We start from the raw sequence: 22,092 nt of genomic DNA on the forward strand, positions 1-22,092 counted from the left end.
GCTGTTTTTTGGTGATGAGTGAGCGAGTGAGCGAGTGAGTGAGTGAGTGAGTGAGAGAGTGAGTGAGTGAGTGAGTGAGTGAGTGTGAGTGAGTGAGTGGGTGAGGAGTGAGTGAGTGTGAGTGAGTGAGTGGGTGATGAGTGAGAGTGAGTGTGAGTGAGTGAGTGAGTGGGTGAGGAGTGAGTGAGTGAGTGAGTGAGAGTGAGTGAGTGAGTGAGTGAGGAGTGAGTGAGTGAGAGTGAGTGAGTGAGTGAGTGAGTGAGTGAGTGAGTGAGTGAGTGAGTGAGTGAGTGAGTGAGTGAGTGAGCGAGCGAGTGAGGGAGATAATTGATTGGCTTTGTGGAGTCTGGTTAACATTGAAATTTACAATCACACAATGTAATGTACTGCCTTTTGCTTCATTTCAGTCACAAGAACAAAACCACCAAGAGGTTTTGAACACACCCGAGTCTGGACCACCAGGACTTCTCCATGTCCAGGTACTTTGCCAGAAAATTGAGCTGTTTTCATTTAATATCATACATTATGAAGTCAAGGATTATTATCATAGTGAATGTTTGGCATACTCAACAATACTTAATACATGTATGTAATGGTTCTGAAATGCATTTTGTTTCAGGGGGAAGAAAATCCCCGTCTCACATCCTTTGAAGACCCAGATGATGCTCACTTGTACCTTTCTCAAGAAGAGGAACTAAGAGGTATTTCCTTTCCTTGTAATTGTTATCAATCAGTTGACCTACATCTAGAGATGTCAAACATACTTGAAGCGCAAGAAGTAAAATCAGTCTCGTATTTGTCTCACTCATTGTTGAAATGAGTGTACAAGCTGTGGATTACATGTTTGTGGATGGCATTCAGTACCAAGGACAGGCATGTGTATGGGTGGTGTTCAGCACTGAAGAAAAGCATCTGTATGGATGGTGTTCAGCACCTAGGATTATAGGATAGGTATGTGTGTGGATGGTGTTCAGCACCTAGGATAGGTATGTGTGTGGATGGTGTTCAGCACCTAGGATAGGTATGTGTGTGGATGGTGGTCAGCACCAAGGATAGGTATGTGTGTGGATGGTGGTCAGCACCAAGGACAGGCATGTATGTGGATAGTGTTCAGCACCAAGGACAGGCATGTGTGTAGATGATGTTCAGTTACATGTTGTATATTTTGTTTAATTTTTGACTCCTGTGCATTTTTGCCCTGCAGTACCAGATGTGAGAGACAGGTTTAGGGATGAGCAGCCACATGGACTGTACAACAACTTTCTGCCACCTCCACCTGAAGCTACAGAATCTGATGTGGCTTCAAGACCTACGGATACACATGGACCTGGGCCGTCTCCTCACAACACAAGTCTCAAACAGGCTGTAGGGAGATCCGAAGGCAGGGTGCTTGAGAGGTCTCTCTCAGCTATGACATTTCAGAGAGGTAAGAGGGGTTACTGTCGATCAAAACTCTTTTAAGAAATCGCATGCTTTGGTATGGTCCAAAGATTTGATTTATGTTGTGTAATGCACCATACAATTGCCAACAAGTATACAAGTTTTGCTTGTACACTGTACGGGTATTTCAAAAGTTACATTGTGTATGAGTCATGTAGTTTTTGGAATAGTGTGACTGCTTCCATTATAGTATCAGCAACATGCTTCAATAAATGTCTTTTGATATCCATACCTCAAGCCTGTATGATATTGACAATGTTGAAATACATTGCCTAGGTCGTAGTACTACCATGAGTTCCAGAGGCAGACCTGAGAAAAAGAACCAGACCACAAACCGGGCAAGCATCACCCGATGTTACAGCTGTCCTCCTGTATGTTTTGTGCAGCCTTACAAGGTCAGTAGTATTATGTAGCTAAGAGGTATACATGTAGAATTTAATGTAAGTGGTAGCAAGGTGTTATATAAGATATATAATAATTATACTTTTTGGCACTTTCCTGCCCTCTGATAATTCAGTTAGAGTATATTTTGTATTATTTGGACAGTGCACAGATTGCCATTTGTTAACTTTAAATTTGAATTAGTTTGCTTTGAAAATTTTGTGACTACTAACTTTTGAATTACATCATTTGTAACTGTTACTAAGATGGACAGTCACTGGATATGAGAGAATCTGTTAGTTATTAATTTGGGGCCTTTGTTTTCAGGATCAGGAGGAAGGACCTGCATCCAGCAACTCTTTGAGCAGTGACTGCATCCCACTTGTGCAGGGAGATAACAGACAAGTGGCAGGGACCTGCCAGCAAAATATCTGTCAAGGTAGTCACAGACAAAATTGGTTAACAACTGACTCTGATGTGTAATGTGCAATAATAGATTTTCTTCTTATTCTACTCTGTTATGAAGCTGTACATACCAATCTACAGGTGTGATGCACTTAATGTTGCATATGGTTTACACTCTGACTGAGTATTAGGAAGTTCCTTGGTTGAAGTGCATAGTTGAACAGAAGTCACAAAATGTTGTTTGATTCTTACAGCACATTATGGTGTCGTGTTTCCAACTTGTATTACAAATTCAGGTTGTCTTTGACCTTCAACTTACAAGACTACAATGCCAAATCAGAGTTCACATTATTTGGACATAATGCACTTAATGCATAATGTTTCATGACACTTTTTTGTACTTCTAAACCAGCAGGGCCAAAAATCACAGTCCTGGACAATGCCCAGCAGTTGTTGGGAGTTATAAGGACATCTCCAACACCTGTGGAGCAGATAGCATACAGCATCAGGGAGAGGGTGAGCAGTTAGTAAGACTTTGGATATTGTGGAATAAGATTACATGACTGTACACAATGTATGTATCATTACATAAGCTGGATATTACATTTAAATATTGCCATGGATAAATTACAGGATCAGTCCCTTGAATTGCTTTACATGTACATTATCTTCGAGTACAAGATTTTTAACCTCCTTGGTCAGATATGTGATTGGAAATGGATATTTCTCAGGAAGGATAAAGTTACATGACATACTGAAACAGTTCCATATATAGACAGAAAAGTTTTTCATGATTATAAGTTAGAGAAATTTACAGTGATTGTCATGTATAAAAAATCTAAATAACCCATGAAATAACTCTGTCATGTACTGACAGTTAATCTGTTATGGGTAATTTTGTTCATTAATTTTGTATCGGTATGGGTAGTCTGGTTATCAAAGCTATTATAACTCCAGATATTATAGCACAAATAGGCGAGAGGATGTAGGACTCGGGAACTATAATAGGTTTGGTAACCAGGCTACTGTAAGGGTATGTCTATGGGCAACACACAAGTTGAAAACATAGCTACAATTCCTGCCTGGTTTGATTGTTTGTAGGTGTTCCAGGAGTTGGTCCTGACAGCTTTCACCCTGAGGTACCCTGATGGGGACGTCATCCCAGAGGGAACCCTGCTGGGGGACCAGGAGGCTACAGTTATAGTCTTTCCTGCAGAGACAGACCAGCCAGGGCAGTGGATGGTTGTTAATGATATGTAAACTTACTAGGAAGGGCATGTCCCTTTTCAGTAAGATATAGGCAAGCTAGCCTCCTGTGCAGGCCTCTGGGTGGGTGGGAGTTTTGAAACTGCGTTTTCACGAATTTTTAACTTGTTCTTTTGCCAGCCATCCTACAGCCAGCTGCCCTAGAGAGAAGGTTTGTACCTACCTGGCCTGCACAGTAGGCTTATTATGATAGACAAGCTACATTTTATCACTATATTTAGTGATTTCAAAGTTGCTTTTTGAGGATTTCAAGATGGCTAAAAGTCAGTTACATTTTATAAGAATCAATGACACAGTTTTGATCGATTTTATCAGGAAAGCTATAAAATACCCCATGATTCATGGTGAAGTTGTTTTCTTCCCATAATTCATAGCAAGATTTCCGAATTTTATGTATTACTATGCATTTTTTTACTACCAGTGCCATGTTCAAGAGGGTAAAGTGCTTCCCTTGCACTAAGAAGGTTGTGAGTTTGATCCCTGGAGGAGTCATACCAAAGACTTAAAAAATGGTACTTACTGTTTTATCTGCTTAGCACTCAGCATTTGGGAAATAGTGTGTTAGTTAAACACTCACCCCTACCTGTGGACTAGCCTCCTGTAGTGATTGCACAACTGTATGACTACAGAAACAGAAATGGCTGCTGTGCATGCCCAGTTTGCACTTAGGTGTAGTATGACTGTACATTATGAGGTAACACGAGTTTAGTGTTAAGTGTTGTTGGGAACTCCCCATTTGTGTAGATGCTATGTCTCCATTGTTCAACTTGTATATCCATTCTTCAGCATAAGTTACAGCTTTGAATGTTTGCAGGCATGTGACAGCTGCTAGTTATATCGATATCACCCTGAAAGACTTGAATTTAATTATAGTATAATTATTAGTTTAAATTAACAGCTTAATTAACCTTTTGTAATTTCAAAGTTGCTTTTTGAGAATCTCAAAATATAAAGGTTAGTTACATGTTATAAAAATTTTTTGTTGACACAGTTTTCTGCTAAAAGCTTGGACTTGTTTTCATTGTGAGTGCTTCCTTCAAGAAAAATAAAGTTTAACTTTAAGTGCTTAGTACCTTCTTTTGTTTTCTTTTTATGACCATATCTACCTCCAGAATCAATCACTATGTTACACACTTGATAAGTTTCAGTATATAGGTAAGGCTGTTATCTTGCATGATCAGAATACACCATTTATTTTCCCCGATTTCCTTAACCCATCCTGACATGTGCCCACTGATGCGTGGGGAAGTCTGGAGCCTCCAGGCTAGAGACTGTAATGAGGAATTTCCTGTGACGTTTGTCTTTCAATGTCTGGATCAGGAAAGGGAGCTAGATATCCTTTAATTTGATTCTCTTTCCTCAGGCAACCCTAGCCTGTCCCTAATTTCTGTCTACATTGATTTTATCGCAACTGTTGAGTCCAGGTGGACAGGATGTGCAGATATACATCTTGACAATTAGTTTTACTGATAGAAGTGTTTACTAGTTATATGATGCAGTGAGAATCCTTTGTGAGAAACGTTTTAGGCATCCTTTTGTAGATTGCCTAGTATACATGTATACAGCTAGTAGAAGCAAGTTAAAGAATGGAAGGCCTTTTTTGTACTTGTGTACTCTTACAAGCTAACTACAGATCCTGATGATAAAGTTCTATGTAGAACAATATACTGTCAATACTAGTCACTGTGATACAAGTCTGTTATATGTATCTTATATTACATCTACACTCTACAGTATCCAATTACTAGTATGTACAGGTCCAACCTTCTTACTTCTTAAGACACTTAAGTAGATGCTAACACTTTGCTGACTCTGTGCGCTGCTAGAAAGATCTGGATCCTTACATCTGCTTGATTTGAAGTCTGACAAACTCTGACTGTAATTTATCCTGAATGTCACTGTGTGGAAAAACAAATCCTTTTAAAACCTTCGCATGCCTGGATAGGACACCTGTTGGGACATTCAAGCCTATCAAGCTACCCACGTAGTGAATAGGGAGCCAAACAGTCTACAACAAGTTTGAGTTGAATTGACAGTAAAGTCAACCAAATGGTGTCAATAGTCTAGCTGTTCTGTCTTCATATATGTCAGAACTTAGATTTGACACCTAGACTACTGCCAATGTGCTAGCCTCCACCAGGCTTCAGAAGTGGCTGAAAAGAGTAGAAATTGGCCAAATAGACAGATAACATGCCAGGGGAGTTGGTCCGCTAAAGGAGCAGTTTTTAGGAAAGGCAAACTGTACACCTTTAGCAGACCAACTCCCCTCGCATGTAGTCTATTTGCCCAATTTCGAAACTCTATCCAGCCGCTTCTGAAGCCTGGTAGAGGCTGCCAGTTATGATCCTTGACTTGTCCAAATTTGTCACCACTCTAACGACATGATAATCCAAACGAGGAGTAATTAATTGTCTTGTTGAGCCCTTCCTTCCTGTCGGACCCTTCTTACCTGTAGGCGACTGTCCTAATGACTCCAATCCTCCCACCAGGGACGGCCGGGGACAAGAAGAACTTGTTTGTGATCCCACCTGAGGTGGTCCTGAGGTATGTTGATCCGACTTCCTGGGTTCTAGATGTGATCTCACTCTGCTGGGCATGCAGCGCTGGCAGTCAGTGGGCGGGAGGGTCCGTGTTGGGACGGAGTTTGGACATGCTATAAGTAGAAGCGTTTTTCTGTGCCTGTGTACAGAGTTTCTAGTACAAGATTGTCACAATGAAGGCAGCTAGGATGAGTGTTTGTGTGGTGCTTGTGCTTCTCACAGTTACAGGTAAGTTAACTGGTTTGTTAATGTTGACTCACCTAATGTTGGAAAGACTTTGAAGTACCCTATGATATAGTATAGATTTACAAAATGTCATTGGAACGTTTTAAAAGAACTCTAGCGATGCACCATGCAAGTTTCCATATCCAATGTAATCACTGTAATCACTTTAAAACTGTTTTCTTGTGTAAAGAATATAGAATATATGAATGTGTTGAGATAAAACTTCTGACTCAGAGGCTTTTCTATTGAAAGGCTAAATTGGGTGTCTTCCAGTGCCACACTGTAATCTTGAAGAAATTATTATTAAAAAGAATTATTGTTGTGCTCAAATTATGTAGAGCAGTGCCATCCAGTGGTGTAGAATAAAAGGAAGATGATAGATTTGGATTGAAAAGAAAGTTCTGACAAAATGCCTCAAAAGACTAGTGGCTCATGTATTATCAAAAGAACTACGGAAACAGTTGCTGTACCTCTGTCCTTGTAAGCACCATATGATTAGCATCTTCCGGGGTTTCATGTTACCAAACTTTAAAGTTATCGCATTACCACTAATCTTGTTGACAAGATGAAATCACTAGGTGCACATTCAAACAAAAGCGAGAAAAAACGTTTCAAACTAAACCACCAGTCTTTCTGTATAATAATGACAATATTCAGAAATACCTCCTATACTAATTTTTCATCTCTTTCTGAACATATTGGCCATTAATTGACATTAATTATAATTAATTGCCATCTTATATATAAGGTTGAGCTTTTTCAGTGTATCTTGCAATGGTTTCTTCTCTATAGCCCCCTGTTGTATGAGATTTAGATTTTCCCTGTGGTATAATAGCACCTGTGACCATGCTTCTGTGTAGGTGGTTTCAAACCCACGTTAGCACATTCTTGCGGTAACCCAAACAGCTGAATAGCCTTAGGTCGTAACTACTTCCTTAGTTGTCTTTCCAAAGGGTCTATTATCGTAATTCCTTTGTTTAGATCAACACGAGACCCGTCATTTCCTTTGTGCTAGGCGTCAAAAGGCAGGGACTAATTCATTATTGTATGCATGAAATTTCTCAAAAGCACAGTGACTCCACGCTTTTATTTCAATTAAGTGATTGGTATGAATAAGGCAAGTCGTAAACAGGATGACACTTGAAAGCCCACTGTTTAGCACTTCATTACATGTATTGCACTTCATTACAAAGTCTTGATAATTGACACCAGTTATATAAAAGTAAACTGTCAATGCATCTGCAAGGTGTTTAGAAGAAAAGAAATTGACACTCGTCTCTGCTCTATCTATTCATGGCTTACTTTCTGTCATTGCTGTAAAGTAGGAGAATTTATCCAACCTATTTATTCAAAACAGTCCATTTCTTTTGGAGAGGGGAACCATCTAGTACAATAGGATCTGCTTAAAGTTTATGGTCTAGACGTTTAATGCAAATTCTTTTCAATATTTGCCATGTAAAAGCAGGTTTTTAATGTCTCTCTAGAATTATTTCAGTTGTTGTAATACATGTAGAACATTTATGCCAAGTTCCATGCTTTTGATTTGATAATTGAGCAATTTTTGTACCGATCACCTGGACGATTACCTAACTGATGATGTATATATCATATTTCATATCTTAAGTCACACTGGTCCATAACACATTAAATATTGATATATTCATCCATGGTTATATTGTTACCCTATCTGTTGTGAACCCACTGTATACCATTTGTCCAAGAACCCTCCTATTTTAGAAGTAGAGCAGTCCTGTTGTAAACCCCCCTGTCTGACAGTAGAATAGTCCAACCCAGGAACCTCACTCTGGTGCTAAGACATGCCCGTAGCCAGGGGGGGTTCGGGGGGTTTGGAAGAACAACCCCCCCAAAGGTCCACTTTTTGGTCCACTTTTTATGTAAAGGTCCACTTTTTGGTCCACATTTTATGTAAAGGTCCCCTTTTTGGTCCACATTTTATGTAAAGGTCCAAGATTTTTCTTGAAAAGATGGACTGGAATCGTAGAAAAACGGCTCCCTTTGTCATTGAATAAAAATTTATTTCTGATTTTTTTTCTCGTAAATCCTCTCAAAAATGCACGAAATGCCATTTTAGAAGGTTAATTTTTCAAAATTTCCCGGGGGAGCATGCCCCCGGACTAGGGCTGCGTACCTAAACGTAACATCAGGTACAGGTACAGGTACCGGTACAGAGGTTTAGGTACAGGTCCGGACCTGTACCTGTACCTGAACAATTTACGCGGCAAAATACAGACACAACACAAAAGCAACAAAGGCCGCCAATATGGAGGGAAGGGAAAATGACTGACCTCTGACCTGATTTGAGTTTGTTGACCAATTACAACCCTGGATTAGCCACACTCTCGTGATGTCTCGTGAGACTGAGGATCTCAAATCAATCGACGGTGTTTACGTCTTTTCCAGTGCCAATTTTTCGTCTTTGTGGTAGGATTTACCTATCTTTAGTCATATACATGGTGTAAACTAGCTATTTCGGTATATACTCGTTACTTCATGATCCGGTATTTTGGACCTGTACCGAAACGATTTTTACGGTATTGGACCGGTACAGTGTACCGGTCCGCAGCCCTACCCCGGACCCCTACGGCGCTCGAGGTCCACTCAAGCAGTAGGAAGAACCCCCCCATTCAAAATCCTGGCTAAGGGCATGTAAGAGTCCTGGAGGCAGATCAATAAAGTATGAAGCTCCTCAGAAGTCCAGTGTGCGACCAGTTCTTCATAATCAAGTAGAAGAACCTGCAACAATATCCTTACTCTTCTTTCTGCTTGTTTTAGCCGGTGTACAGAGTGGATACGAGTCTTCGCTGTCTGGCACCTGTGATCTCTCTGACCTGTACGGCATGGCCGCGGTCTGCGAAACAGACTTTATATGTCACAGTCAGCAGTATGACTGCAGGTATGGATAGGGTACATACAATCATGTATATGCTTTTGATTTGAAAATGTGTACTTATGATGTCAATGAACAATTACACATGACTTTATGATAGAAATATCTGTAGATTGACTGTGAGTGATCTACTGTTACAGTAACAGAGTATTAGGTCACAAAACATCAATAAGGTTAAACTTCAATATCTTGATTTTCAATATGCTTTTCATAAGATATGCAGATCGGGGTAAGTCATGTCATTACTTCCTGGTGCCAGAGGAACATGTTAAACACTATGAAGTACATGTAGTCATGTATGTGAGAATAAAAAGGCTGGGGCCACACATATGCTTTCAGATACATTTCAGCATCTCAGTTTCATTTTCAAGTTTGCTGGTAACTGTTATATTAGCTACACATGTACATTGGTGTGTGTATATAATATAATATAACATTTTTTTCCTTGTTTTCTCCCTCTCCACAGTTCCCGATATGAGACCCTGCTGTACTGTGTGACCGGGATCGTGTGGAACTGTTTCCGAGGGATGATGACAGATGAAGAACTCGTCGTCAAGGCAGCTACTGTACAGATGATGTTCAAGACATCAAGAAGCCAAGAATTCTACTGCAGGTTTCTGTATTTCCTTTTCCCATTTGTGTGTCAACTGTCAAGATATGTCAAACAAGGTGGAAATGGCTTCCACAATAATCGGCCAAAAATATACTTAGTCTTTACTACAACATGTAAGTACACTTTTTATCTCTTACTCAGTTTTAGTCCACATGATACACAAACTAATAGTACCTATTGCAACTCTTCTTAATGATACTAGTAAGAAAAATTCTGAAATGACTATGGATAGAATCATAAGTACTTGTGCACGATGCATTTGGATGTTTTTTACAGTTTTCATAGATGGACATTATCTTTTTAATGTCATCATTTGACAGTTTGCTTCTTCATGTTATATGTATGATAGATTATAGATATGAACCAGAGTCTTGAGAGTACATCCACAATTCAAAACTCACATTAAGCACTCTGGATAAGAAAGGCTGTGAGTAATTTAAAGTTTTGGAGCAGTCTTCAACAACCTATCTTTTCTTCTTCTGTTTTCTTCAGTGGAAGGATATGGACTCATCTAGACGTGGGCAGGTACCTTGCTGAACATGACGGGGCGTGTACGCCTGCCTTCTATGATGAGAAGGACGAATGCTTCTCTTCGGTGTCTCCAACTTTAAACAGTGGACAGTTCCTAGATCCTCTCCTTTGCAGGTAACTGTCATTCCATCATTATCTTGTTGTGAGAGTTTCACGTATGTTTGTGACTGTCATTTACCAATTCAAAATACTAGTACCTGTACGGGTGTAAGTATCTATGTTTTACCATCAACGGCGAAATGGAATCTCTGTTTGTAGGTTTAGGTTTTGACTGTTTTGTATCTGACTAAGACCACACTGTATGCACTGTAATGTGGATGTATATACTAAGTACACAAGACAATTTTTTACTCTAAGCTTGACTGTCATGTGAATGATTACACACATATGCATAAAAGATTATCAATATAATTATTTGTTTCCTAACACCCCTGATTCCTCCAACTCAACTTACTGTACATGATTGTATATTATGTGGGTCATACACATCTTTAACCACACATACTGTATACCCTTTCCTATCATTGATTCATGGACCAAAAGTGTGCTGATATAACTGTCATGTTTCCCTCCAGTAACTACAGCGTCGCTCTGGAGTGCACGAGGGAAGCCATGCGGAAGAACTGCAGATTTCCCGGGGAGAAACGTAACGTGTCCGTCGGCCACAATCCGTTCTGTGACTGTGAGGACGTGTTGTCTACAACTGTGAACAGCGACAGTTTCACAACCAAGCCCAACATGCTCCCCACTGATGCATCCACAGATGTCACAACCACTGAAGCCTTGGATAATAAGACTTTGATAATGCAAACGTACGAACCGCCTTTGGACAATCCTATAGAAAGGGTGGAGGATATAGACAAGGATTCAGTGAGCAACAAGGCACATAACTTATTGGCTTTGTCAATGGTCTGCATAGCTGTAGTGATATCAGTCACTCTGCTATTGATTCATATCAGCTAGATGACACCTTGTGATGTTACAACTATTTTATTTTCAGACATCAACTCTTTTAAGGGTTTGAATTGTGTGGAATACAAAGTGTATTCAGAAGTTTGTTATTCCTATCTTATATACATGGTAAAAATGTTACACTGCACAACGAAATGTATACCATTCTACAAATATATTATGTAAACATATTGATCTTAAAAATATTCTTGCAATCAAGATATGTTACAAACATTAATGTGCATGTTGCATGTGATTAAATGTGTTACAACTATATGTTAGTAACAGTTAGATATGTTTACTAAGCTCATCCTTGAGTTGCAGGCAACCCATGATAAATTTATGATACTTTGTAACAACATTTAAGATTAATTATGACAGCATTAGGCCTTTATATAGCCTTTTGTGACATGAGTACACAGTTGAATATAAATATCTATGTATGACAAACATTAGTAAAAGTAGTGTTCTACTTTGACATACATGTACTAGTAACCAGTTCTATACTCATTATCATGTATCTATCATATTTCTGATATATGGTCCATGATCACCCGTCCATTGTTTTTGTCATTTCTGATTATGTTTCTAAAGTTGTCTCTATTATGATATAGAGGTGTAATCAAAAGAGGTTACAGAGTGATGCTTGTTTGAAATAAACCATCTAAACTTGTAAAGGTCTATGTGTTTCCATTGCAGTGTGTGTCTGTGTGTGTGTGCGCGTGTGTTTGTGTGTGTTAAGTACTGGATTCAACCGCTAGTACAATCCCCCTAGTCAATCAAGTGGTAGAACTTATTAAAAAAAGTCTATCAATAAAACGGCCAGTTTATGATTAATTTCCAGTATTTTGGTAATCAGAAATAGCCACAATATCAAGAACGAGAGCAGGAGAAGTGGTCACAACCTTTGAAGAAGTGAGCTCTACGCTGTCTATCTCATTTCCACATGAATGAAAGCCAAGTAGAATCGTAACTTTGCACGGGGATAGCCATACTATAGTATACGCGTGACATCTGCTTGGTTTTCATTCATATGGTAATGTCTCCGACAGCGAAAACTCCACTTCTGCAAAGCTTGTGACCACTTCTGCAAGCGATCAGCTGATCGCAAAATCACGTTTTGACGTATAACTCGAGAATGAAACAAATTCGGTCCAAGGCATTAAACAGGAATATAATAGAGACACTTAGGAGTATACCCTGAAAACAAGGAGGCCGAAAAATGTCAAAAGTTTGATTTTTCTAAAATTGAAAATTCGGATATTCATCCCCTATCACACCCCCGTTTTGGAGCACCCGTTCAGAAAAGGCCCGTATCTCGCTAATGAAGCCTCGCTCATTCCCAGATTTGGCTATTTCGCGAGTGGGGAAACGCGATGGGCTCTTCAGGGGGTTTTACTCCAGGTCTTTTCCGCTCTCGTTCTTGACCTTGAGGCTCACCCAGACTACCAAACTATCACAAATTTATAGGTTAAGAACCATTTTAGCCTTACATTTGTCAACTTTGCGACAAATATTCCTAGAACGGCTTGTACGGGCGGCTGAATACGGTGCATTTTCGACAATATTTCTGTCATCTTAGCGTTCACGAAACCACTAATCCCTAGAAAACGGTACCGTTTATACGAAATGAAACTCTTCTACGTCCTTTACATCAACTGAAATACTTAAAGTTGACATATTTTCAAACATTTTGCAGATTAAATTTCAGCATGTTAAATAAAAATGTTAGCTATATCCTGCAGTAGCATGTACATGTAAACATTCATTTTCCCACTGAAGTAAAAGTTATATTAGTTCCTGAAGTAAACTCAGGAAGCAAAATGACACAAAAATAGTACTAGTCTACTTACTAGTATTTCTGGGAAACACAGGTCTCAATCCAGCAAATTATAGTTCTAATGGCAGCCGCACTTCAACTGATTGATATTTCATTATTTGTCCTGTTTAGAAATCTCATTAAGTTCTCTAAGCACGGTCGCAAACTTTCTGTGGTAGTCCAAATCGGGTCTGTAAACCCGGAATGTTTTTGTGCTGTCCTTCTTTCCTACCGTTGACAGGGTGCGATTTGCCTTTCCTACCGCCCCTGATGTAGTTTCTTTGATAAAACCAACCATTTGTAGGTCTTCCGTGTTCGGGTCCTGACTTTCCTCTGCGTACACATCCATGATGATAGTCATGAACATACTCAGTAATACAAACTGCATCATGCATTGGTACGAGAAGAACATCAGAGGACCGAGAATATAGTGACCATCAACAAGAGCGTGGAAATCAAAAGCACCCAACATCATGGTACAGAGGCTGGTCAGACTGGTCAGCATGTTCTTGTAATCCTGGAGTTTGGTGCCGAACAGGAGATTCCCCATCTGAGTAAAGGCCATGAGGATGATGCCAGCTACGAAGAAGAACTGCAGAACAGGTTTGGACGACTTCTTGATGGTCATGGAGAGCGCGTGGACGTGCGAGTTGAACCGCAAGAGCCGAATGAGCTTCAGCGTTGCACAACAGATGAGAAACGCTAGAAGGTACGTGTAAACCTGAAACCAGTTCACGGCGCTTTTGTAGAGATCGAAAACAGAGTCCGAAGTTGTTCTCTGTTCTGCAGCCTCGTCAATGATGCCCTGTGCGTTGAAGTAGACTCCGAGGGTGGAAAACCCAACGGCAATGACTAGGAGTTCTACCCAACTCCAGAACTCACTCAGGTACTCGATTGGACGGGCGAAAAGGCTCTTGGCTGCAATGATATACTGTATTAGATGAGCTGTGTACACATAGCTGTGTAACATGAACTTATATATCAAGCAGCTCCCTAGAGCCAGAGGGTATAATGCACTGATGAGTAGTATCAATAGCATCAATTTAGGTAATCTCCAAGCAGAGCCTAGGGTGACAACAGACCGTATCAAATTGGCGCCAGGCAGAATCCATTCGCCAGAGTCCAAAACGCGACCCATAGGATCTATTTGGAGATAGCAATTTCGGAAAAATCGGATCTCATAGACAGACAAAAACACCATTGCAGTTTTTTCAAGACTTTCTTGTGCGAGACACCATCGTCGGCATTCCTTCAATGAGGGATCAAGAAAATGTACTCACCTTCTTTAATGGCGAAGAAAAGAAGGAAGACCGCCAACACAGCTCGGAGTGCGAAGAGCAAGATGGCGTCGTTTTGGATCAGCCTCTCGGTGACGACTTCAGCCCCCCTGTAGGCGGCTCCCAGGTTAGTGAACTCCACGACTAGAGTCACTGCTGAGAACAGGTTCGCGTGTGGGTTGTACAGAATCAGTTCCACGAACACGGCGCGGCTTCGCTCGTCCAGCCAGTTGTGTTCTTTCAGGAACGCGGCCAGGCGTAGGCTCGACGCACGCGTGTTGCCCAGCGGAGTAGAGTACCCACCGGCCAGATATGTGCCGTGCTTTCCAAAATACGGGAAGCCTAGGTACATGGAAGTAGCACAGTGTATTTGTAAATACACCAGCAGATGTTTTATTGAGTAGCATGAAAAAGAACTAGGGCACAGTGGTGACGAACTCTAGCAACTAATAGATTGTGATAATATAATCAAGAAACAGGCTAGGTTTCTTGTACCCAATGCCAATCCCCCTTTCCAAACTATTTTTCGAATAGGTATGTAAAGAAAGACCGAATGCAGCCGCAGGGCTTATCCAACGTTACAATGCAAATGCAGAACACAGTGGAAAAGAGAGATGTGTCAAAAGGGTTGATACAGAACCTGAAAATGAAGATAGTCTAGAGTGCTTGAAGAGACAGTTTTCTTGTGTCCAAGGCCAAGACCCTTTTCCAAACGCTTTTTTCCAAACAGGTATGTCTTACAAGCAATTGATACAGAAAGTGTAAAGATATGGAAGATAGTTTATAATTCAGTAGATGAATAAGCAGCACTCTCGCAAAAAAACTTTGACAATGAATTTCCTTACTGCCAATCAGAGAGGCGAATCTGTACTTCCATGGCGTGTTCGTTTCCTCCGTTGTTAGAGGGATAGTACAGCCCGCTCCTGTGACAGGTGTGCTGACTGTACTGGTGAGTGGAGGTACTGTCGGGGCACATGTGACCGTGTCTGTACTGTTCAAGGTGTCATTAACAGGAACCCATCCCTGGAAATTGACAAATATAGTGCCTTTTTATGGTAAAATATCAATACATATCAAAAGTACAACTGAAGTATTGAAGCAAATCAATCAAGAAACGATATCGTATCAAGAAAAAAAGATAAGATATAGACTCTTATCCTGTCTTAAACGGGGATATGACGAAAACGAGAATAGATAAGGTAATAAAGTTTAAAAGGCCTTTTTTGGCTGTAGAGACCAGTAAGGGCAGTGGGTTGTTATCCACTCTGTCTTGGACATGGTATTTGAATGTGGGGCCCATTCCTCTCCTTCCACCACCTTTACCTCTCCAACCGAAGTTGGGCACCCGGTTTCCACCTGAGTGAGAAATATCATGTACGAGTATCAAGAAAAGATAATTTGACATAATTACCGGGGTATAATCGTCCGTGTCAGCTGTCATTGTAGAGTGTCGCACTGTACATCTCGGTACAAACGTTCGCATTTCCTCTGGGGTCTCACAGTGTTGTCCTGATCAAACATTAATATGCAAGATAAAAGGACTTAGAAATGTAGAGTAAACAAAAAAACAAACACATCAAAACATGTTCATAAACACATTATGTTTTTTACACTGGAATGCAGTCAATGCTTTACACGAAGACCACTCAAGAGACCAATAGATCCAGTCAGTGTGGACAGGTGGTCACAATAGACAGGATTCTTACTGTTTGTGTCAATGATCAAAATTGTCTAAGGCCCTTTGCCCACCTAGAAAAAAGTGTCCGGATCGAGCCGAATTGATTCGTTTTGATCCGGTTTCGAGCCGGATCGAAGCCGGATCAAAGTGAATCAATTCGGCTCGATCTGGACAATTTCAGCCTAGTGGGAATGGGGCCTAAAGGACCCCCAAAAAGTGGTCACAGTTGCCATGTGGTGCGTAGATGTCGTTACTTGTTTGATTATATTGTCGTCCCACACCTGGTTGCAGCCGCACTTGTCTGAGCTGCACGGCGTCTAGCGGGTGAGTTAACATGTCCTGCAGCACGTTGTCAGCCGGGTTAGCCTGTCCGTTGTACCATTCCGCCGTACGGGTGGCGGGAATCAGGTCGTCTTCAACCCAACTCCAGAACGATGGAATGTCACGGATCTAGACAGGTACACAGGATTTATTATACTGTACGTTAAAGAAAGTTTATTGCAAGTTATTTTCCGTAGGCTAATTGCAAGTACAATAACATGAAAATATAGGATGGAATAGTCGACAAAAAAGCTAGGGTCGCCGGGTTTTTGCTACAGTTGGTAGGTAAACCGGATACAATTTTTTTTTCATCTAAAAAAGTTTACGTTCTACTCTGTGCAGAGCATAAGGGTAGTGCCCATCTCTCTTTCTGGCCCTTGGGCCACACAGTTGTACAAACAATACAACGGGGGTTAACCCGCTGGTAGTATTGTGTGTTTGACATTCCCACACCCTTTCTCATAGATGATAAGTGCGGATAAGCAGAGAAAGAAGCATGTACCATTTTTAAAGTCTTGGGTATGACCCGGTCGGGATTTGAACTCACGACCTCCCGGTTACAAAGCGAACACTCTACCCGATCTAGCCCTAACCAGTTCTCGTGTCACTTACCTCAGAGAAGTCTCCTTCCAATATCTGCCCCTTCACGTTGTTAGTCATGTAGAAGGCGAGCGGGCTCCGTTCTTGGTACGCCATGAGCATGATGGCCGTCACGAACAGCCCGAACACGACCACCTCCAGCACAGCCGACCGACGTTTGCGTTTCTCTGCGCTCCTGGCTCTCGCTTCGGCCAGCACAGACTCGTCTGGTGGCAGCGTGGACCGCTCTTCGTCTGGAGACTGAAACAACAATATAGAATTATTGTTTCACATTAAAAAAATAATGATGGTCACTCCTATGGCTTATCTATATGATGTAGGACTATGTATGAATTGAACAGAATCCATGATGTATACGTATGATGTAAGGAAAGACATCAAAACACACAAAAACTTACTGAAGACATTTCTTTATATTAAGTAAAATTCGTTTGAATTAGTACTACTTTGCATTTTTGGTCAACCAATGGTCCCTTAACTGTCGTATTCCCCAGTACAAAATGTGTATAATAAAGCAATAACTCAGTGCGAAAGCAGGTTCATATGCTCACTATCATAGTATATAAGCAGTGAGTTTGAAAATAACGCAACAATCACAGCACTAGGCTTACCTTGGAGTTGGCACCATACGCAGCAGAATGGTCTGTCCCGATGTATCGCATCCAGACTGTGGCACTTGTCCATGCCTTCTTGTCTGTTAGCGACTCGCCCTGTGGAAATTAAGGATACATTGCTGTATTACAGTTACATGGAGAGTAGAAATTTCAAAGTAACGATGTTCATACCCGTACCCCTTCCAAATCAACATTATGGTCTTTGTTTGTTAACATAACCGGTAAACCGCCTTTTTAGGCGTAACACACCAGTTCTGTACATTATACATTATATATTAAGTACAAACTTACAAAGTCCGAACTGTAAGGTTTGAACCACTCACACTGGGAAGGGCACCCACTCTTTTCGATAAGTGTGGTGGGTTCTTTAACGTGCGTGGGATGTGGCTCTCCCAAATAAATCCACTCTAAATCCATACCAGCGTTTATTCCATTAAGTGACATTCAGATGTGCCTAACATGTAAAAAAAACTGTTACCTGAGTATCGCTGTAGATGTATTCCTCGTCGTCTTCTGTGGGTGCGGGAGCTGGGTCTTCATCCTCCACGGGTTTCTGCAGGGTTAGAATCAAAATCTTAACTCAAGAACAGTTTTACACCCAGTTGCTGCGATGAAGTGTCCGCACGTAGCAGTACTGTATCTCTAAACGTTTTATTGTACATCTAACTAACTGTAAGCATTGTTTAAAGCTATCGAGTGATGATAACCCTATTGTACTTGGAGGCAGCGCGCTCCACTCGAGTACAGAAAAACACCTCAATCCTTAGTTGATGACTGCGGCACTTGAAGGCATGACTATTTTATGTTCTTTTCTGAGCTGGTATTAGGTACTTGAAATGTTTTATCATTCATGCATTACATCCAATGGCAAATGTTATTTCAATGATATTCAGATATTGATAAAGGTCCCAGAGCAAACCTTACATGTTGCGAAAGAACATACAAGTCACAGTGAGACGTTTCGTACCTTGATTATCAAAGCAAACAGCATGGCGACCAGCATGAGTTTGAAGGGCTGCACCAGGAACAGGTCGGTGAAGAATGACGTGACGAAGGTGAAAACCCAGGCCTCTGCCTTCGCCCTGCCGAAACTTAACGTGTAGAGAACTGTGAAGAACGCCGCCACGAAACTCGCCGACCACACTAGCAGCCAACCTGTGGTGCATACGGTTTGTCATTTAGCAAATGTTTGTTTGTTTATTTGTTTGTTTGTTCAATCGCGGTGAGTTTAAAGCCACTGCTTAGCAAGGAGATGCATGTATGTGTCGGTGTGTGCGTGTGCATGGATCGTGTTCAGCACCAAGGGCAGGTCTGTTTGCTTCATTTGCGTTTGTGCGTGTTTGTTTGTGTGTGTGCGTGTGTGTGTGTATGTGTGTGTGTGTGTGTGTGTGTCTGTATGTATGTATGCGTGTGTGTATATATGCTGTGTGTGTGTTCTTCCAGTGAAATTTTATCCCCCTACATACATAAATCCACAGGATAGCAACACGTTTACAGCTCACCTACAAACACAGCCCACCAGGGGAGAGACGACTTCATTCCAGACTTGTCGCTTTCGTCTTCCCGTTTCTCAGGACTTCCCTCAACATCATGATCCATGGACGACTGCAGAACGCTCAGCTTGTAGTCCGTTGAACTTTTACCAGGGTCTGATTTGTCCCTTGCGTACCAAAACGACGGCGTATCCGGGTTATTGGAGGTAAACACTTTCTTCCCCCTAGGTTTTCCCTGCAGTAGTGCTAAGAAGCGTCTGTCTGACTCAGAGCCCGTCTCCTTGCTGCTGCTCTTTTTCGGCGCCCTTGATCCCGAGTTTCGGAAGAGAAAGACGATGAGAAGGTTGACTGGCAGGATGATGACTGCACTCTGTATGCCGATCATCAGCTGAGGTAAAAGAATGTACAGCATTGAATGATTGAAAATATTGCATTCTACTGGACTGTTTTGATACTTTGCAACCGATTCCTACATGGTTAGGTAACGCATTTTGCTTTGCCATTGGCAAAACACATTTTGCATCACAAAAAGAAAGGTTGAATTGAACCACAAGTAATCAGGACGCCCGTATTCATAATATGCATGTGTATAGCCGGTATAAACACGCTTCACATAACGGTGCAACACATAACTTCATGAATACCTGAGGGAGAGATATAGGAGGGTCGATCTCTAAACCGGCAATCCTGAGCGGCTCCGGCGGGTCGAAGTCGTCCCCGCGGCCGAAGAACATGATGTTGGTGACCATGGTGCTGTAGAGCAGCGTCAGGCAGCAGGACAGGCGCTGGACTCGGGTGAAGGGACTCCGGGCCGGGCGGCCGGCGATGGAGAACCACAGGTGGCCGTCGTTCATGTCTCTGTGGGGAATATGTACAGATCAGTTGGTCAAAAAACGACCTGTCTGGTACCATGTTACCACTGGCCAGGGCGATATACACTGTAAAATTATAACCATTCTTGAACAATTAGCCATATAGTGAAACCAGTCGTGAGAGGCAGAATAAAAGTTCTAAACGGGAACTATGCGGCTAGCTCCAGATGTCTTATCGAGGGACGACTGTGTTGTGATAGATGTTGATAGTGCAAGTTGGTGTTACTCTCCAAGCAGAGATTTAGACATTGGCTTATGTTGATGTGGTTTATGCGTTTTTATCCGGCTTTCTTTTTTGTTCTTGTATCTTTTTTCTCCATCCTTTGGTGGCGTATTGGATACTGCCTTGCCCCTTTTGATACTGCCAAAATATCTGCTTGGAGATCAAGTTTGTGTTTTCTTAGTAAATGCATTGATGCAACTTTAATCTGTATGTGTGGAGAGGAGAGGGCCAAGATAAATAAGGTATACGTTTTGCCCCGTCCTCCAAAAACAGATTTCAAGAAAATAAGAAAAGAAATTTAAAGCTACGTAGTGTCTGTGGTGAAGTTGCCAAATACCGTGAACTTTTGGCGAAGAAAACGTTGCGGAACTTCGTCATTTCCTCTTCTCCTGCTGTGGGGATGATCCGGTCTATCCTCCCGTCATCTTCATCAACTGCGAGCCATCTGTTTCAAAGAAAGACAACATGATGGCGTCACATATTCATTCTTCAATCCGTTCATTCATTCATGCTTTCCATTGGTTAAGTCTATCCTTATGAAACCTTTGGCACCCTGACGTATATTCCATAAGGTACTGTTGATAACATACGCCAAAAAGCAGTTACTCAAGCAACTGAATATGATTTTGGAAAATCATGTCTAGTTGCTTGATTAACTGCTTTTTGGCGTATCTTATTACCTGGATGTCTAACCTTCATCGATGTTGATAATTATATAACATGTTTACAAGTTAACAAAAGTGTTCATAGCCTGTTGAATAATGTTTAGAAAATGTCATCAAGAGCAAGAGCAGTAATTTTTACCTGTTACTTAGGAAGTAGGTCGAATGATTTGTTCTCCTGTTGACCACGACAATCTGACCTAGGAACCTGTAGCAAAAGACAAAAAGGCAAAGTAGACACAAATCAAGCGAACAGACCTGTCCTTGGTGCTGAACACCATCCATACAGACACACACACACACACACACACACACATATACATACATCTCCGTGTTAAGCAGTGATTTTTAACTCACCACGATGGACTAAACCCAGCGTTGTTGTGCCACACCCTCATGTGAGTGAGGACCCCTAGCGGCTGTTCTGTAGACACCAGGAAAGAGTCCACGCTGCCCTGTTGGAACAGAACTCTGTTGCCGTCCCTCAGGGTGAGGGGAGGACTCTCGTAATGGATGCCGTATAACACCAAGGTAATCTGTGATGAAATGTAGAAAAACATGATATTACACATTTATAGAGCTTTAAAACGTCGCATCATCTGAATTTAAAACAAGTAAAGCAAGGTAAAGGTATCTCACCGATTTTTACCTCAATTGATGCATTTATCTTTGTATGTATGCTTTACTTTCTTATTTTTTAAATCTATATAATGATATGGGCCTTTGGTGCCTGAAATAAATAATAAGTAAAAATATGTTTATTACGTTTCCAACAATTCAACAGTGTTATAGAGGATATATGTTTTGCTGTGTAACCAACATCACTGTGTGATTATCATTGTTTATTTTTAGAGGATATTTGCCTAAAGTGACGTCACCTCAGCTGTTGTTCCCGCGTTGCCCCGGAAACCGGTGTAAACAGTGATGACGTACTGACACTCCCGGCGTGGGTTCAGTTTGTGACCCGGTAGTATCGCCACTCCGGCCTGCAGCAAGGACAGAATGGATGAATGAATGAATGAATGAATGAATGAATGAATGAATGAATGAATGAATGAATGAATGAATAGAAGGATAGATGTGTGTCAATCAAACTATTGAATAACGTCAAAATACGTGGTGTGGTGTCGTATATGTGTAATATTGCAAATCGGTAAACAACACTACATGAGTTATTTCGGCGGATAGATGTCTTTTTTGACATTAAACAGATATTTAATATTGACATTTCAGACATTTGATGTTATAAATATTCTGCATCAAAGTCGAAAAA

At 41.1% G+C, this 22,092-nt stretch overlaps 2 protein-coding genes across 2 annotated transcripts in view; one reads left to right on the forward strand and one right to left on the reverse strand.

Moving 5' to 3' along the window:
• Window positions 1–6,205: 6,205 nt before the first annotated feature.
• Window positions 6,206–11,487, forward strand: LOC109478067. Its single transcript, XM_019779527.1, has 5 exons — window positions 6,206–6,260; window positions 9,051–9,171; window positions 9,632–9,778; window positions 10,271–10,423; window positions 10,885–11,487. Exons 1-5 carry the CDS (start codon window positions 6,206–6,208, stop codon window positions 11,270–11,272), a joined length of 864 nt encoding a protein of 287 aa, XP_019635086.1. The 3' UTR covers window positions 11,273–11,487.
• Window positions 11,488–13,194: 1,707 nt separating this feature from the next.
• LOC109478011 overlaps window positions 13,195–22,092 on the reverse strand; it is a 30,519-nt gene continuing 21,621 nt past the window's right edge. Inside the window, exons 19-32 of the mRNA XM_019779462.1 lie at window positions 21,698–21,805; window positions 21,177–21,355; window positions 20,962–21,027; window positions 20,495–20,602; window positions 19,707–19,920; window positions 19,072–19,450; window positions 18,537–18,724; window positions 18,048–18,122; window positions 16,968–17,195; window positions 16,316–16,484; window positions 15,768–15,865; window positions 15,202–15,379; window positions 14,360–14,698; window positions 13,195–13,997 (exon numbers count right to left, since the gene is read on the reverse strand). Coding sequence (XP_019635021.1) covers window positions 13,195–13,997; window positions 14,360–14,698; window positions 15,202–15,379; window positions 15,768–15,865; window positions 16,316–16,484; window positions 16,968–17,195; window positions 18,048–18,122; window positions 18,537–18,724; window positions 19,072–19,450; window positions 19,707–19,920; window positions 20,495–20,602; window positions 20,962–21,027; window positions 21,177–21,355; window positions 21,698–21,805 — 3,132 coding nt within the window. The remainder of the gene's footprint in view (window positions 13,998–14,359; window positions 14,699–15,201; window positions 15,380–15,767; window positions 15,866–16,315; window positions 16,485–16,967; window positions 17,196–18,047; window positions 18,123–18,536; window positions 18,725–19,071; window positions 19,451–19,706; window positions 19,921–20,494; window positions 20,603–20,961; window positions 21,028–21,176; window positions 21,356–21,697; window positions 21,806–22,092) is intronic.

Source organism: Branchiostoma belcheri, unplaced genomic scaffold, assembly GCF_001625305.1.
Source record: "Branchiostoma belcheri isolate BF01 breed outbred unplaced genomic scaffold, Haploidv18h27 scaffold42, whole genome shotgun sequence".
Classification (NCBI taxonomy): domain Eukaryota; kingdom Metazoa; phylum Chordata; class Leptocardii; order Amphioxiformes; family Branchiostomatidae; genus Branchiostoma; species Branchiostoma belcheri.

Coding starts and splice junctions, on each gene's coding strand:
- LOC109478067 (XM_019779527.1), top strand. CDS start 6,206: ATGAAGGCAGCTAGGATGAGTGTTTGTGTGGTGCTTGTGCTTCTCACA. Junction 6,261..9,050: donor TGTGCTTCTCACAGTTACAG/GTAAGTTAACTG, acceptor TGCTTGTTTTAG/CCGGTGTACAGAGTGGATAC. Junction 9,172..9,631: donor AGTCAGCAGTATGACTGCAG/GTATGGATAGGG, acceptor CCCTCTCCACAG/TTCCCGATATGAGACCCTGC.